Raw genomic sequence first — 17269 nt, forward strand, 5'->3', positions numbered from 1 at the left:
ATAAAGGTCCGTCCGGCGCCAGGAGTAGGAGAGTGGATTGGGATTGTCGGTGTCCGCCATCTTGGATTGTGACGTCACGGCCGACACGCTGGATGAGCTTGACCTTGAAAGTAGACATTGACCTTGAACTAAACCTTTAAAATTCTTTAAAAATTAGTGTTCGCGGTAATACTGCGTTCGGATTCTTATCCGGGTATTTATGCTTTGTTTTGTCCCAGTACCTCCAGTAGGTAAAGTTATTTTTTGTAAACCGTTCCCTGAATAGCTTTCTAGTATAAACTGCGCATATAAATAATCACAGTAAAACACAATCTGTAGAGATGGCGATTAATAGCGAAAGAGTTAATGACAGTTTACAATTCACCGTAAATAATTATCCCTGCTGTTACAGTTGGAAGATTTTTTTTCTTCCTTGCAAACTGAAAGTTGCGTGTAAAATTACAGATATAATGTTCTATTGGTTATTTTGTTTAAAACCATAAAATGTATTAAACAAAAAAGTGTGTGGGTGTGACAACTGACACAGTGAATGTTGAATTCGATCTTTTTTTTTGTTGGATCAGTATTCCGTCACATGCCGAAAATTACTCATATAGGTAAAAAAAGATATCGGGTACAAAAGTATCGGTATCGAAAAAAAAAGAAGTACTTGATACCAAAAAAGTTTCGATACTTTTTTTTTTTTCGATGTCTCTAGCTAATGGTGGGTATAGCGACAAATTTTATTTCCGTGACAAACCGTGATCAGCGACATGAAAGTCGCGGGGCCTAATAACCGCGACTATGTCGCTTATAGGGACATCGTAATTCCGCAAGTGTACTACTAGCAAATCATATACACACACATAAATAAATAAATATATACACACACACTCTTATCACTAACTCTGTAACGCCGAAGAGATACATAGAGACAAGCAAAAGTATTTGTCTAATCCATAGAGATGTGCATAAAATAGGAAATGGAAACATAAAAATTGAAATACAGTGGAACGCGCCTTAGTTATTAGATAAAACTTTTGTCATATTTTTCATTTGTCAACGGTGCCTTAGGCACCATACAACCAACTCTGCTTATAATTACTAAAAAGGCTTATATCTCAAGAAAGTTTAGCTCTTAACGAACAACGGTGAAAATGGTTCCCTTTTTGGAAATCTAAGTGAGCGTCACTGAGAATCTTTTTATAATATTTATTTCGAAAAACCTTTGTCATTTTTTAAATATGCTTATATATTTAAAATTTATATTTTTTTATAAACCTTCGGTATTTTTGCTTTTATGTATATAATATATGTTTGTATGCCCTGAAGTATTTTTTTTTTCATATTTGCTTTTGTTTAGTGATGCCTTTTTGCATTTTTATATTATGTTTTTTTCTTTTGTGGTCACTTAATTTCTTGCTGCTAAAATTATTGGTAGATAGTAAAGATGTACATTATGTACGTATTATATATATATTTTTTCAATTTTTTCATCATTTCATATATATATATATATATATATATGAAATTATTGTCATATGCACAATTTAAAAATATATTGAATTTTTAATAAAAAATTATGTTATATTAAAATAAAGTTTTTGTTGTATTCATAAATTTCAAGGGGCGCCTTAGGCACCTTACAGCCTCCCAGTATTGTAATGGGGACAATGTGGGATACTGGTAAGAAATAAGTGAGACAATTGAGCTTCCATGCTAATTTTTTTTGACATGGCATAGGACTTGGTTTGGCTACTTGTTGAAGCCAACACTTGCGAACTGGTGTGGTTATCACGACAGTTGTAGTCACCCGCGTGAAATAATAAGCTATTTCCTCGCGGCGCTTACAGACTGGAGCCTGTTAGTAAACATGTGGTTGCAACAAGGTAGAGAAGGTCTGGGGGGTGTGATTAATGCCTCGACATGGCAAAAATTTGGGATAAAGAGTTGAAAATTAGAATCACAGTAAAAAAAAAAAGGTTGAATAATCGTAGATGGCTGGGGGGCCTAATCCCCCCCCCCCCCCCCTTTTTTCCAAGATTCTTCGCGTTGGGGCGGCGCACGTGTTGGCTGAAACCGTGGGCAACGGGAGCTCGAGTGAGCCAAGAATGTGGTCGTTGTTTATGGTGGGAAAAAGAAGGGGGGGGGGGGGGGGGGGGGAGAGTGAGAGAGAGAGGAAAAAGAGGATAAGAAAAAAAAGCCGTGAATCGAAAACTGGCGCTGACTTATTTCGTCCGCGGACTTAAGGCCCTGCCACATTAGAGCAAAAAGTCGCGAGTGTCTTGACCAGCAGTGTTGTCCGAAAACACTGTCTGAAGATTTTTCAATTTTAACAGCGTGCCACGTTCCCTCGTCCGATGCATCTGGATCACAAGCTAATGCACAGAGGGCAGAACGGCAAATTGCTATATGAAATTTATCTTGAACTCACCAGGGCCCAATGGCTCCAGTTGTTTAGGCACGGACCATGACCCCCACTCGCCCGCAGCTAGAGCCTAGAGCCGGGAACATCTTCCATTTGGAGCTGGATATGCCCTAGGACTCCAGCTGATGTTGCTTAGGCACGGGCGATGAATCCACATTCCTCTCGTCATCAGCTAGAGCCTAGAGCCGGGAACATCTTCCGTTTGGAGCTGGATATGCCCTAGGACTCCAGCTGATGTTGCTTAGGCACGGACGATAAATCCACATTCCTCTCGTCATCAGGTAGAGCCTAGAGCCGGGAACATCTTCCATTAGGAGCTGGATATGCCCTAGGACTCCAGCTGATGTTGCTTAGGCACGGGCGATGAATCCACATTCCTCTCGTCATCAGCTAGAGCCTAGAGCCGGGAACATCTTCCGTTTGGAGCTGGATATGCCCTAGGACTACAGCTGATGTTGCTTAGGCACGGGCGATGAATCCACATTCCTCTCGTCATCAGCTAGAGCCTAGAGCCGGGAACATCTTCCGTTTGGCGCTGGATTCGCCCTAGGACTCCAGCTGATGTTGCTTAGGCACGGGCGATGAATCCACATTCCTCTCGTCATCAGGTAGAGCCTAGAGCCGGGAACATCTTCCGTTTGGAGCTGGATATGCCCTAGGACTACAGCTGATGTTGCTTAAGCACGGACGATGAATCCACATTCCTCTCGTCATCAGTTAGAGCCTAGAGCCGGGAACATCTTCCGTTTGGAGCTGGATATGCCCTAGGACTACAGCTGATGTTGCTTAGGCACGGACGATGAATCCACCTTCCTCTCGTCATCAGCTAGAGCCTAGAGCCGGGAACATCTTCCGTTTGGAGCTGGATTCGCCCTAGGACTCCAGTTGATGTTGCTTAGGCACGGACGATGAACCTAACCTCCCCCTCGTCATCAGCTAGAGCCTAGAGCCGGAAACATCTTCCGTTTGGAGCTGGATTCGCCCTAGGACTCAAGTTGATGTTGCTTAGGCACTGACGATGAACCCCCCAGTTAGAGCCTAGAGCCGGGAACATCTTCCGTTTGGAGCTGGATACGCCCTAGGAATTCAGTTGATGTTGCTTAGGCACGGACGATGAACCTAACCTCCCCCTCGTCATCAGTTAGAGCCTAGAGCCGGGAACATCTTCAGTTCTGAGCTGGATACGCCATAGGACTCCAGTTGATGTTGCTTAGGCACGGACGATGAACCTAACCTCCCCTTCGTCATCAGGTAGAGCCTAGAGCCGGGAACATCTTCAATTTGGAGTTAGATACGCCCTAGGTTTCCAGTTGATGTTGCTTAGGCACGGACGATGAATCCACCTCCCTCTCGTCTTCAGGTAGAGTTTAGAGCCGGAAAAATCTTCCGTTTGGAGCTGGATACGCCCTAGGACTCCAGCTGATGTTGCTTAGGCACGGACGATGAACCTAACCTCCCCCTCGTTATCAGGTAGAGCCTAGAGCCGGAAAAATCTTCAGTTCGGAGCTGGATACGCCCTAGGTTTCCAGTCAATGTTGCATAGGCACGAACGATGAATCCACAGCCAGAGCCTAGAGCCAAGAACATCTTCCGTTCCGAGCTGGATACGCCCTAGGACTCCAGTCGATGTTGTTGAGGCACGGACGATGAACCCACAGCCAGAGCCTAGAGCCGGGAATATCTTCCGTTCCGAGCTGGATACGCCCTAGGTTTCCAGTCGATGTTGTTGAGGCACGGACGATGAACCCACAGCCATAGCCCAGAGCCGGGAACATCTTCAGTTCGGAGCTGGATACGCCCTAGGACTCCAGTCGATGTTGTTGAGGCACGGACGATGAACCTACATCCATAGCCCAGAGCCGGGAACATCTTCAGTTCGGAGCTGGATACGCCCTAGGACTCCAGTCGATGTTGTTGAGGCACGGACAATGAACCCACAGCCATAGCCCAGAGCCGGGAACATCTTCAGTTCGGGGCTGGATACGCCCTAGGACTCCAGTCGATGTTGTTGAGGCACGGACGATGAACCCACAGCCAGAGCCCAGAGCCGGGAACATCTTCAGTTTGGAGCTGGATACGCCCTAGGACTCCAGTCGATGTTGTTGAGGCACGGACGATGAACCCACAGCCAGAGCCTAGAGCCGGGAATATCTTCCGTTCCGAGCTGGATACGCCCTAGGACTCCAGTCGATGTTGTTGAGGCACGGACGATCAACCCACAGCCAGAGCCCAGAGCCGGGAACATCTTCAGTTTGGAGCTGGATACGCCCTAGGACTCCAGTCGATGTTGTTGAGGCACGGACGATGAACCCACAGCCAGAGCCTAGAGCCGGGAATATCTTCCGTTCCGAGCTGGATACGCCCTAGGACGCCAGTCGATGTTGTTGAGGCACGGACGATGAACCCACAGCCATAGCCCAGAGCCGGGAACATCTTCAGTTCGGAGCTGGATACGCCCTAGGACTCCAGTCGATGTTGTTGAGGCACGGACGATGAACCCACAGCCATAGCCCAGAGCCGGGAACATCTTCAGTTCGGAGCTGGATACGCCCTAGGACTCCAGTCGATGTTGTTGAGGCACGGACGATGAACCCACAGCCAGAGCCCAGAGCCGGGAACATCTTCAGTTTGGAGCTGGATACGCCCTAGGACTCCAGTCGATGTTGTTGAGGCACGGACGATGAACCCACAGCCAGAGCCTAGAGCCGGGAATATCTTCCGTTCCGAGCTGGATACGCCCTAGGACTCCAGTCGATGTTGTTGAGGCACGGACGATGAACCCACAGCCAGAGCCTAGAGCCGGGAACATCTTCAGTTTGGAGCTGGATACGCCCTAGGACTCCAGCTGATGTTGCTTAGGCACGGACGATGAACCCACAGCCAGAGCCTAGAGCCGGGAACATCTTCAGTTTGGAGCTGGATACGCCCTAGGACTCCAGTCGATGTTGTTGAGGCACGGACGATGAACCCACAGCCAGAGCCTAGAGCCGGGAACATCTTCAGTTTGGAGCTGGATACGCCCTAGGACTCCAGCTGATGTTGCTTAGGCACGGACGATGAACCCACAGCCAGAGCCTAGAGCCGGGAACATCTTCAGTTTGGAGCTGGATACGCCCTAGGTTTCCAGTTGATGTTGCTTAGGCACGGACGATGAACCCACAGCCAGAGCCCAGAGCCGGGGAACACGAGCGCGCAGTCGCCGGGCCGCGTGGATGACGCGGGCGCTCGGCCAGCTCACAACTGTTCGCGCAGCGCCCCCAGGGACGACGAAGACGACGCCAGGCCTCGTTGGCTCGCCGCCAGCGCCTCTCTCGGTCCGCCCGACAAACAACACGGGCCACATTCTCTTTAAGGCCCGTTCCTAGGACGACGCGGCAGCGCGGACGGATCTGAAATATCGTCAAAAGATGTTCCACCTTCGATCTACGAAGAAAGCTGGTTACAGATTACGAAAGGATCTCCCATAAATTTACGGCTATACTCTCGGTGCATCAGCAGAACAATAAAAAAAAAACGGGTGCATGTACTTAGGTATGCGCGTGAGAAGTTATACTTCTTTGACATCATTAAAAAATAGTTTTTAATTGCATGCAAATAATTCTCCATGGTAGAGTTATTCTCCATGGTAGCGTTAAACGTTTAACGCAACCTTGTTGGAAGTCGTATTAGAAGTATAACTTCAATAAATTAAAAAAAAACTTGCTAAATAAACACAACAACACATGTACATAACTCGGAAGTCGAAATACGGCGTAGTTTATATAATTTAGATTCGGTTGTTTGAAATTACGGATGAAGTCTTGGTTTTTTTTAAAATCAAGATTCTTCTACGAAAAGTCCGTTAATTTGCTGTAATTTCTGACGGTGTGCAACGGACCCGCACGTATTATCTCGGCAATGCGCCGTTACTATTCAGCTTTATACACGGTCAAAAAAATGTTTCGAGCACAAGACTGTCTTGCGGTCTATCACTGGTTGTCATCCGTTTTTTTTTTTACCGTGCACTGTGGAAGCGGCCAACGGACAGTGAAACGTAGTGAACATCTTGCGGCTTCCGTTTCCTACGATTCCGTATCGCCGCGGTAACGGACATTGGAACACTTCTGTTCAAGATGCTGCAAAGGAACATTCCGACTTCAGCCTCGGTCGGGCCAGCTCGATGAACTACACTTTCATCGGGACATGGTTGAAACGTTCAGCTGGCGCAGTGACAGACAGCAGTGCGTGGGAGAAACGGTAGAGCTTCGAGTGAACCTTAAACGTCGACTCCCGCAATTTTAAAAGGCCCGCCCAGTCAGGGGTGTATCTGTGTCAGTGAGGCGGGACGGGTTGTTACCACAACGCCGAACGTACAATAACGCCGAATACCATAACGCCGAATGCCGAATTGACCGCGACGCCGACAGCTAGAAAACTCCTGTGTACCACAACGCCGAAATACAGTAACGCCGAAAAATGTTGCTGCGGGGCGGGGGGGGGGGGGGGGGGGGGGGGGGGGGCACAGGAGCAAAATGAAAAACAACTGAATGAATTTGTGTGCTAACCTTACCTTTGTGGCAGTCCTGCAATTGACATTTTTCGGCGTTAATGTATTTCGGTTTTGTGGTAATTCGGCGTTATGGTACACAGCAGTTTTCTAGCTGTCGGCGTTGTAGTCAATTTGGCATTCGGCGTTATGGTTTTCGGCGTTATTGTACGTTCGGCTTTATTGTACGTTCGGCGTTGTGGTATTTCGGCGTTGTGGTGCGTCCCCGGCGGGACAGTTATTGCTGTGTTCGCGCTGTGGCTTCTAGCGCGCAGTCTTCTAGTCGTCCATAGAACAACCATGAGATCTAAGTGATAATAATTATATTATATGGCGGAGAAATTAAGATAAAAGTGAAATGCAAGTCCCCTGAGCACTTTAAACAATCTCTACCGGATGTTTCATGCCTGAAAATTATTCTGAAAACACGCGTTTTTAGCCATCTCAACTCTTATAAAAATACAGTTTAAAAACTAAATACAGAAACAGAACTAGTGTTTTCTTAAATGCTCTTCGTAAACATACACCACTCTGATATCTTCAGTAGTTTTCAAATCGTGTGTTTTTTTCTCTCTTAAGCTCTGTAAACCGTGTGTAGACCCGGGCAGGCGGTGCCCTTTGAAAAAAAAAAAGGGGGGGGGGGGGCAAATAATGATGAGCTTCATCTTGGCCACACCAATTTTCTGTGGTTGGACTTAGCAAAATTTGGCTTTGCTAAAGCGTAGTACACAATTTAACGGAATGTCAGAAGTTATACCTAGTGAGTGACTGGCTGCTACGGACTCTAGGTTTAGCATTTAACTTATACTTGGAAAAAAGTTACAACTGTAATACAAATACTATTAATATACATTATATTATGTTCTATTAATGTATGATCTATGCTTTAACGAAGGTTAATGATCAAATTTTAAAGGATAGAAATGTTATGGCGCAATACCTGTTGAGAAACAATATGTCGTCTTTCAGTTCCTATTAGCCTAATTCTACCTTAAAATAAAAAAATAAAAATCATATACAAAACGTAGGCCATGCCAACAAATTGAAACAATATAATTTATTTTTGTCGCTAAGTAAAGCGAGGAAGACCGGACAAAATGTTAACTTTTTTTTTTTTTTACTTCTTCCGCATTCTGTTTAGCCTACATTGACCCTGGCAAAGACTGGAGTTCGTTAAGCAGTTCCATCATCATTTTCCCCTCGTCGAACAATTCGTCCACTTTCCCTAATTCGACAACAAAGGCACGATGAAGACCTCACACGCCAGAGCGCTTGGAAGAAGAAGCCCATACGTGCTGCCCAGATCGAAGCACAGTTAAGGGGATTCTCCATACGGTAAAAAATCTCTCGTGTCAGACGTTTAGTTCAAGCGGAGATACAAAAAGTGTGTCCAAAAGTATTTTTTTTTGCTCCTTAACAATCTTCTTAGGGACGTAGCATGATTATGACAAACGAATGGAGCAAGTGTTTATAGACAGAAAAAAAAAATTCTTTACCTACTTCTACAAAATTTTCCTTTGGAAACCAGTTGCCAAGAAATATTTTCTAACAACTTTCGAAAAAAGAAAAATATAAACACATGGATTTAAGTAAACATTAGTAAACTCTCCAATATAAATATTAAAAAAAGTGCTGCCTCGGGAGGGACCATCACCCCTGGGAGCAGTGCCTGTTGTCTACATGTGTTTGTAAACAACTCCACAGGTGGTTGCCAAGTGCTTTTAAGACGAGCATCACGTGATGCTTTGCACGTGACATTTTTTTGGGAAAAGGGCACCAGCTGTGCTACTCTTACGAGAACTGGAGCGGATTCCTGGAAGCTTTCCAGGCACCGCATGTTTCGCAGACGTTCAGCCAACCATGGTTTACCCTGAAACCATTCCAAAGGATAATTCCGGGATGGCTTCCTCAGTACTCCTAAGTCGTGTCGTTGTTTATTGCCGTCTTGTATAGTAATCTAACGACCTAGATAGATACTGACGAGAAGCTGAGTACAATTATAATATTAAATAATATTATTGTGCATTGAGGAACTTCACACATATAAACCATCACTTTCCCTTCAGAATTTTCAAATATTTTAGCCATAACGATATATCAATACATATCATGGAATAAAAATAAATTTCCTGCTCTCTGGTGTTCAAATATCGACAAAAAAATTTATTGCGCATTTAAAACACCTTTAAATAAGTAATTATTTTAAATAAAAAAATTTTTTTTTGGGGGAAGGGGAAGAAGGTTGGCTAGTAGTTTTATAGGCTCCACTCTTACACACACAAAGGCGTAACCAGAGCGACTAGCAAAGGTTGGGTGACGGGGGGAGGGGGGGACAGTAGCCCACATTTTGTGTTCTTTTCTGTTATTGTGTAGTAAAGTAGCTTGGCTTCTGGGTTGTAGCCGTGTCCTTGGCGAATAATTCACCGACGTTTCGGTCGACAATGCAGTCACCATCATCAGTAGTAAAAACATGGCTACGAAGCAATATTTTTCAAAACAAATTTCTCAAAAAAAAAATCGATTACATTCTTCCTCTTGTTTTTGTTTATTAATGTATGGACCCTCCATCACCGGGAAGCCTTCTTTTCACAGACGAGAGAGCCAAAACCCGAAGTTCCCCGAAGTTCATGCTTTTTTTCCGTATCTTTAATGTAGCTATCCCAACCAAATCAACCGTTCACAATATTTTAAAGTATTTATAATGTAGCTAACCTAACCTAATTGACCATTAGTTATCCTTTTATCAACACCGCCATATTTATTTACAATGAACAAAAAAAAAACCGAAGATGCACGATCGGGAGTTTGTATCTCTCGTCTGTAAGAGAATGCTTCCCCTGCATCAACAATGAAAAAAAAAAAAAAAAGAATCCCGATATTAAAAAAAACCTTCCCCCGTTCTGCCATCCGTCCCAGTGTCCTCACCTGGCTCTTCGTGCTGCATTTCACCGTCGCTCCCGATTGGCTGATCGGTCCGAGGCGGTCCGTCGTGAAGATGGGGTTGGCCGCGTCCTCTCGTAAGAGAGAGACGCGCGTGTCTTCACGAGAAGATAAGAACAGCAACAATGAGGCCGGAGGGGGTGTTTGTTGACCGTGCCTAGGGCAAGGAAGGTTAACTTTGATTCGCACCACGGAGGAACGAACAGCGGTACCGCGGAAAAAAAAGCAACGAAACCACGCAAAAAAAAAAAAAAAAAAATTCGTCGCGCGGTGTCGGGCGCTATTATTAATCACGCACACACTCTCTCCCGCGCAGCGCCCGGCTAGGAGAAATGACACGGAACGGGAGCGCGCCAAGGAGGAAGGAATGGCGGGACGACGACGACGACGCAGCTTGACACCGCGGCCGCCTTGCTACAACTGGGCTGGCGTACGCGAGTCTTCATTGGCTGGCGCCCGGGATAAGGTGGATTGTGTACCAGACGATGAGGAGGAGGGGGTGGGGGGAAACGGTAGGAAAAGGAGGGGGGAAAGAGGGAAGGGGGCATCTGGTTTTATCTCGATCACGCGTGGACTCGGGTGTGTGTAAACAAGGCGAGTGACCTTCGACGGCGTGTAGGCAGCCGGCGGGTTACCGCCATTGGTAAACAAAGCACTCTTGGCCGGACCACGCCGACTGCAAACAAGCGTAGGAGACCAACCACCAGGGCTGTCGAGAGAAACTTTCGGTCTGGGGGGCAAATTTGCTCGTCCCCTCCCCCCCCCCCTCTCCATTACTTTTTGTACAATTTGTCAAACGTCAAAATTATATATGTGTATATACACACACACATATAAAGGCTAAAAGTTATCTTGGCCATAACCAGGAGTTCTACGCAAAATTTAACTTCAGAAAAGTGGAGGGGGAATAAAACCTATTTACCAAGTGTTTGCTTTCAAACTTTTTCCTTTTTTTGTTGTTGTTGGGGACATTCAATTTTTATTTAGGATTACGCGAAGAAAAAAAAAAAGGGGGGGGGGGGGGAAACTCTACTGACGTCAAACGGTGCGCGGAGGGGGAGGGGGTGACGGAAGAACAGCATTTGAGTGGCGCGAGCACTCATACTCCCACCAAGGCGATATTGGGTTCTTCGATTCCGTGCGGGGTAAACGCTTGGAATATATATTTGTACTTAGCAAGTTGGTAAACGTGCCGGTGGGTTTTCTTAGGGGGCGCCAATATACCCCCCCCCCCCCCCCACCAAACCCAAAAAAAAAAAAATTCCGTTGCTTTTACAGGCGTTCGGTCCTTCATCCGTATCTTAACAATCTCGACGACCACGAGACATATCGAAACACGAGAGCTGTATTCGATTACTCGTTCGACGCTGTGCAGAATTTTTTTAAAACTCCCAATGCAGGAGTTGCGTTTCAGGAACGGTTTGTGCGGAAATTTTCAACCGAGCCGGCACAATTATCAAGTGCATTGTCGCTGTAGTGGGCATTAAAATAAAGTAAGACGACGTCCATTTTTTTTCCGTAGCGTTGCGTGCAACTACTAGGAAACTATTGGAAATTACGTAGCAAAGTTCACCGATTGAACCTATAATAATCATAAAAAAAAAGTGAGCTAGATTTTCAGTACTTGCCAGTGATGTGTAACGTATAACCTCGGTAACGAAGTCATTTTTTTAAAAAAAATTGGTTGTCTGTAAAGTCGGTTTACGGACGATAGTTTAACGTGACGTCATAACAAAACATTGATGAAATGATTGCATACTTTATGAATAAAATTTAATCATATTTATTTTAATAATAAAATAATAAATACTTGAAATTATACTAGTAATCAGATTTTTAAAATGCAAGAATAATTAACCTTTATTGCCGAAATTGTTGTTGTAATAAGCAATGAAAACCACATTAACTTTTCACTTCACTTTATAAACAGTCGAGTGGAAGAGAGATAGATGCGGCGCAAGCGTACAATGAGCGTAACGGGACACAGCGTAACGGAACAATGTGCGTAACGGGACACTTTTACGTGCGTGCAGCAGGCGTTCATCGATTTATTATACGTTGTCACGTCAAAAGTATTAATTAACACGGCATTAAAATGAATGAACCTAAAATTTTAAAACATTAAAATACACATTACTCACTTTATACAAATAACTTACAGGAATGGATTATTATTACATACTAAGTATTATTATACGTAATTTTAATACAATAATCATAAAATTATTGAATTTATATTTTAAATTATACATTATTCACAACGTATTGGAAAAGACACATGGCAGTGCGTCGCGTGAACCTATAGTAACTTGTACCTTTGTAACTTTCTCGCGATTTCGATGATTTGTAGACACTGATTATAGTTTTTAAACTTAGTGAAATGTCTTGAGAGAGAAAAAAAAAATCCAAACTACGTAATTTCATGCTTGTTTTCCTTTGGTACGAAGGGTAGCAAAGATTTGGGAATACGTTCAAGCACTCTGAGAGTCCGTTGCAGCCGTGATAATTGAGGATTCTTGGCTCTCATCTGACGAGGATTGCGATCGATAATTTGTCATCTGGCGAACATCAAGTCGGTAAGTAAGTGGTTTGAGAGCATAACGTCTTCATGGTGATCCTGTCGCTGTCATTAAGGCCGGGCCACTGTCAAATTTTCGTCTAAAAATTTATCTGACAGCCAAATTTCAGGGGTAATACAATGGACTAAGGTTAAAAAATTATAATCAGTGTCTAAAAATCAAATGGACGAAGTATGAATTGTCAATTTCTTTATCAAATCAAGTGGTTCAGATAACCTCAAAACCCGTTTTTAAATTATGTTACGCTATCAACGTTAATTATTGGACTGACCCAGCGAAAAAAAAAAAAAAAAAAAAGCTTTATTAAACAAGCTTTATTGAAAATAATGCATCACCGTGCTGGATGGAAAATTCGAGCTAACGATTTTTATGCATTTTTTTTTTAAATTTTCAAAACAACTGTACAATTAAATCTCATTAATTATTACTAGTTGCACAATAAAATGAATGCCGCGCATTCTTAAAATAAATCATAGGCACGTCAGATAGATGTAGGAACTAGAATCACACAGCTTGTCAAACAAACATGGCTACGCTTGGAGCATGGGGTAGGGACTGGAAAAATTCGCGGGTTCAATGCTCTTCAGGATAGACTCCAATATCCTCTACACACTCGGGCAAATGCCAACTGTTCATTGGCTGCTGACTTGCGAGTCGTCTCGACTGGGTGGCCTGTGATTCGACACTTCTATGAGTGAGGGTCTCTAATTGGCCCTCAGTCCTCCAGATCAACAGTGAACCAATGGCAGAAGCAGCAATAAGGTATAATTATTTGAATTTTAGCATAACACGAAATGAACCCACGAATTTTTCAGGTCTCTAAGCATTGGCGTAGATTCCTCCCGGTGGGAATGGGGAGGGGGGGGGGGGGAGAGAGAGCTGGAATTAAGAAGCCCCTCATTGAAGGGACCCCGCTTGTACTTGAAAAATCGTGACTAACAAACAGGGTTGATACAACTTAAACGTCAAAACTATGTTTTTATGGGAAATTTCTGTATATTTTAAAATTTTTCTGCTTATTGCATGCACATGGGCCAACATATGGGCAGTACACGACGTGCAAGCATCCTGTCCTGCGATGACTTGTGTAGGTTAAAACCCACCGCGCAAAACTCTCGGGCCTTGCGAGTACTACAGATTTGCGCCCCTGCTTGCAAGGCAAGGGCGGATCCATAATGAGGCCCAGGGAGGGGCCAAAATAATTTTTATAATAAATTTTAGTATATTTAGTATTGAAATACCGACCATTAAGTTTAGTATGGTCTTAATTAGCTTGCCGCTCTATTTAACAGTGGGTTGGAAGCTGAATAATAATAATAATAATTTTGTAGTTCTTAATTTAGTCGTGTGCATTCGATTTCTGGTTCAAAAAAAAAAACCTCCTATTATATATAGCACTGCAGCAAAATAATACTTTAGTAATTTTGGAAAACTATGATCAGGAAAATCAGAAATTATTCAGGGTTCGTTCGTTGCCTGCTTGTGACGTTCTCGGCGCCCCGGCGAAAGTTAGAAAAGTGTGGAATAGCCTTAATCACGAGACGCAGCACATACTCCAACAAACACTGCACAGTGTAATTTCGCGCCAGGCATTATGGCGCCCGACAGCCTGCACACAACACATTAAAGATAACGTTCTGTGGTCAACAGCAGGGAAGTTAGCTTATCAGCGTTCTATCACGGCACGGAAAATTCAGAATAGTGGCACACTGACCAATATTATGGTACCGTAAAAACGGGCCAGTTTGTACAGCTTTTACAAAACGTTTTTATCATGCTGAAAAAAAAAAAAAATGAAAAAACAAATCCCGAGTTTTTAAGGTAATTTTTTGATCGTTCAAAACTTTATCTAAGTCACTAATATAACAAATCTGCCTTACATAGTACTTTTATCAAATGAGATTTTTATTTTGCTAACATATACCTGAGTAAGAGTAAATTTGTCCACCCATCCCCCCCCCCCCCCCCCAAAAAAAAAAAGAAACTAATTGCTACCGTAACACACTGTAAAACATTCTTTAAGCGATGTAACCAACTGTTTTACATAAAATAAAGCACCCTCACATCAATACAAACATACGCACTTTATATATTTTTAGTTTACGCTGGTACCTACTTCTTAGGAATTCTTTTGCAGCAATCAGCCTATAGCAGTGACGAATCAAGATCAAAAAGTGTGAAATAAAAGGCGAATGAAAAAAAAAACACTATACCCTATATAATATTTTGATTTTGCTCATTATTAGAGCTTTTTTTTTTTTGCAATAGAACATGGACGATCTTTAATAACTGCAATTGATGACGTTTCCACTTGTAAAACTTTTACACGGTAAAAACAAATCACATTTTTAAATTACTCTATTGGCACTTTCACATTTTTTCAAGATAAACATGTACTAAAATACGGTCCCGGGGAGAATGATTTTTTTTCTGATGTTTTAGCTACAATTGAAGTGGTAAGGTGACGTCTTGCGAATTTCGTGCTTTATAAACATATGTATAAGTTCTATAAAGCACGAAATTCGCTAGACGTCACCTAACCACTTAAAATTGTAGCTAAAACTATATAAAAAAATCTTATATATAAATATATAATTTTACGTTAGTTCTGTGCCACGTTCCTGCCTGAGCGAGGCAATCCAAACAATTTCCCAAAGTAATAGTTTTATTGAGTGTTTTTATCGCTAATATTCCTTGGTATCGAACAGCTGTATATCCGAGTACCAATATGGCTTCAACATGGTGCACGCCACGCAAGGCTACCAAAAAAAAAAAAATATGGTACAGGTACCACTATACAGGTACGTACGTATCGGACCCGCCAACGCACGACGGACGCTGACTGGAACGACGGCGATTAACTGCTTGGTCGCCACAGACACAGACACTCAAGTACTGGGACGATGGGACGATTACTTCTGCGATTAGCCCCAGAGAGCTTGGGACAATTACCTCCACACTTACCCCCCCCCCCCCCCCCTTAAAACCGGGAAGCCCACGTGGGCGCCAATTACCCGACAGTGATGACGCACGGCCGAACACCGCTTCCGACAATACAGCTAAAAGCTGGGCGAGGCCGAACACGCCCGAATATTCACCTTCGGCCAACCTCGGGATTTGTTTTGTTTTTGCGCAGGAAAAATGAACTCAAATATTAAAAGTGGTCGGTTAGGTTAGCTACATTAAAACACTTTAAAACACTATGGACGGTTAGTTAGGTTAGTATAGCTACATTAAGTTGGCCGAAGGTGAATATTCGGGCGTGTTCGGGCAGGGACAGAACTTGATGTACATCTTCGGCTTCCCAAGCTGGGAAGGCCCGTCAAGAGAAACCAACAGCCTCAGGGCAAATTACTTTGTCCAGCCCCCCTCCATGTTACTTAAGGGGGTGCCTCCCATTTCAGATCATGATTTTATATTTAAATTAATCACTGATCAACTTTTAGAATTTTGCAATTGTTTAACTTTCACGAAATGAAAAATATATACAGCGCATCCTTTTTGCATAATTAGCTGCCAAAGTTACATTTTTAACGTTTTTTGGGTTGTACAAATAGGGAGAATTTAATTTATTGCAGAACTGAAACTTTTTAGTTTTAACTGAAATGCCACTGACTACGTTTAATATACCTTGACAACGTATTGCTTAGTGAGCGATATGTAGTTACATCTGCCGTCGTCATCCCAATTGGTATTCATTGGCAGTTGAAAGTGTAACTGGTTCGGCAGGGCTCCAGACTTCTATTTGGCTCTGATGGTCCGTTCAGAGCAATGCATTTCTATTGCACTATGGAACTAGCAAGATAATTGGCCCCCACTATAGTTATAGCGATAAGCACTTGCACAACACAAAACAAGCACAGTAGCCTGGCAACAAGGGACATAAACTTAATCATATTCCTTTGCTTATTTTGCAAGATATTAATGATTATGTAGTTGATAGTGCGTGATCAGAAGGAAAATGACTGTATGTATAAAATGTAATTCATAAAAACAGAATTACAAAAATTAAATTGTGGAAGATATTTTTTTTTAATAAGAAAGAGAGCCATAATTAGTGCATAATTGTGATTTTTTGTAAAATTTGTGAAAAAAATATTCAGTATAATCTTTGAATATATATACTGTATAGAAGTCGCCAGCCCAGGTTAAAAATTCTAATACGGTTTTGAGGTAGTTGGTTAATTCACCGCCGCAATCGCCACCATCTCTAGGGCATCGACTTGTGGTGGTACCTAGCGGACAAGTGTCCAACTCTTCAAACACCCCTTCCCCCTCCCGTTGAACGACGTTGAGCTGCAGTGAATGATGGATGAGGGGTGCGGGGAATGACAGCGGGCGACAGTGCTGCGCTCTAACGTATAAATAACAACTAAGACGATACAGGGCGTTACGGCAGCGCACTGCAGCGGTGAAGTTCCCAAGCTGCTCATCATACGCTTCTGAAAAACGTAGAGTAAATCCTATCCACTCGCGACTTCTATACAGTATATATATTCAAAGGTATAATCTAGTCTAATTTACATTCTTTTTTATTCAGTATAATCTAGTGAACACATACATTTTCTATTTATTAAATTAAGGTCCCACAATACAATATGGGAAGATGTTCAGATCTTCTGATGGGCTGAAAGTGTTAAACATATATTGAACTATACTTAACACTAACAACATGCTTATGTATCTGTTTATTACAATGTATGATTGTAGCTAGTTAGATTGAATTACAATAAGTTTGACTGTAATGTATAATTCTGTGCTCTGCTTGTGAAATTTTTATGTAGATTCTGTCCGGGCCTTAACGCTACAATGGAAGGT

At 43.0% G+C, this 17269-nt stretch overlaps 1 protein-coding gene across 1 annotated transcript in view; it reads right to left on the minus strand.

Moving 5' to 3' along the window:
* LOC134539871 (uncharacterized) overlaps nt 1-10294 on the minus strand; it is a 54260-nt gene extending 43966 nt beyond the window's left edge. The window contains exon 1 of the mRNA XM_063382216.1: nt 9858-10294. Within this exon, the coding sequence (XP_063238286.1) occupies nt 9858-9876 (19 nt within the window). The 5' untranslated portion in view covers nt 9877-10294. The remainder of the gene's footprint in view (nt 1-9857) is intronic.
* Nucleotides 10295-17269: the final 6975 nt, after the last annotated feature.

This window comes from Bacillus rossius, chromosome 16 (genome assembly GCF_032445375.1).
Source record: "Bacillus rossius redtenbacheri isolate Brsri chromosome 16, Brsri_v3, whole genome shotgun sequence".
NCBI lineage: Eukaryota > Metazoa > Arthropoda > Insecta > Phasmatodea > Bacillidae > Bacillus > Bacillus rossius.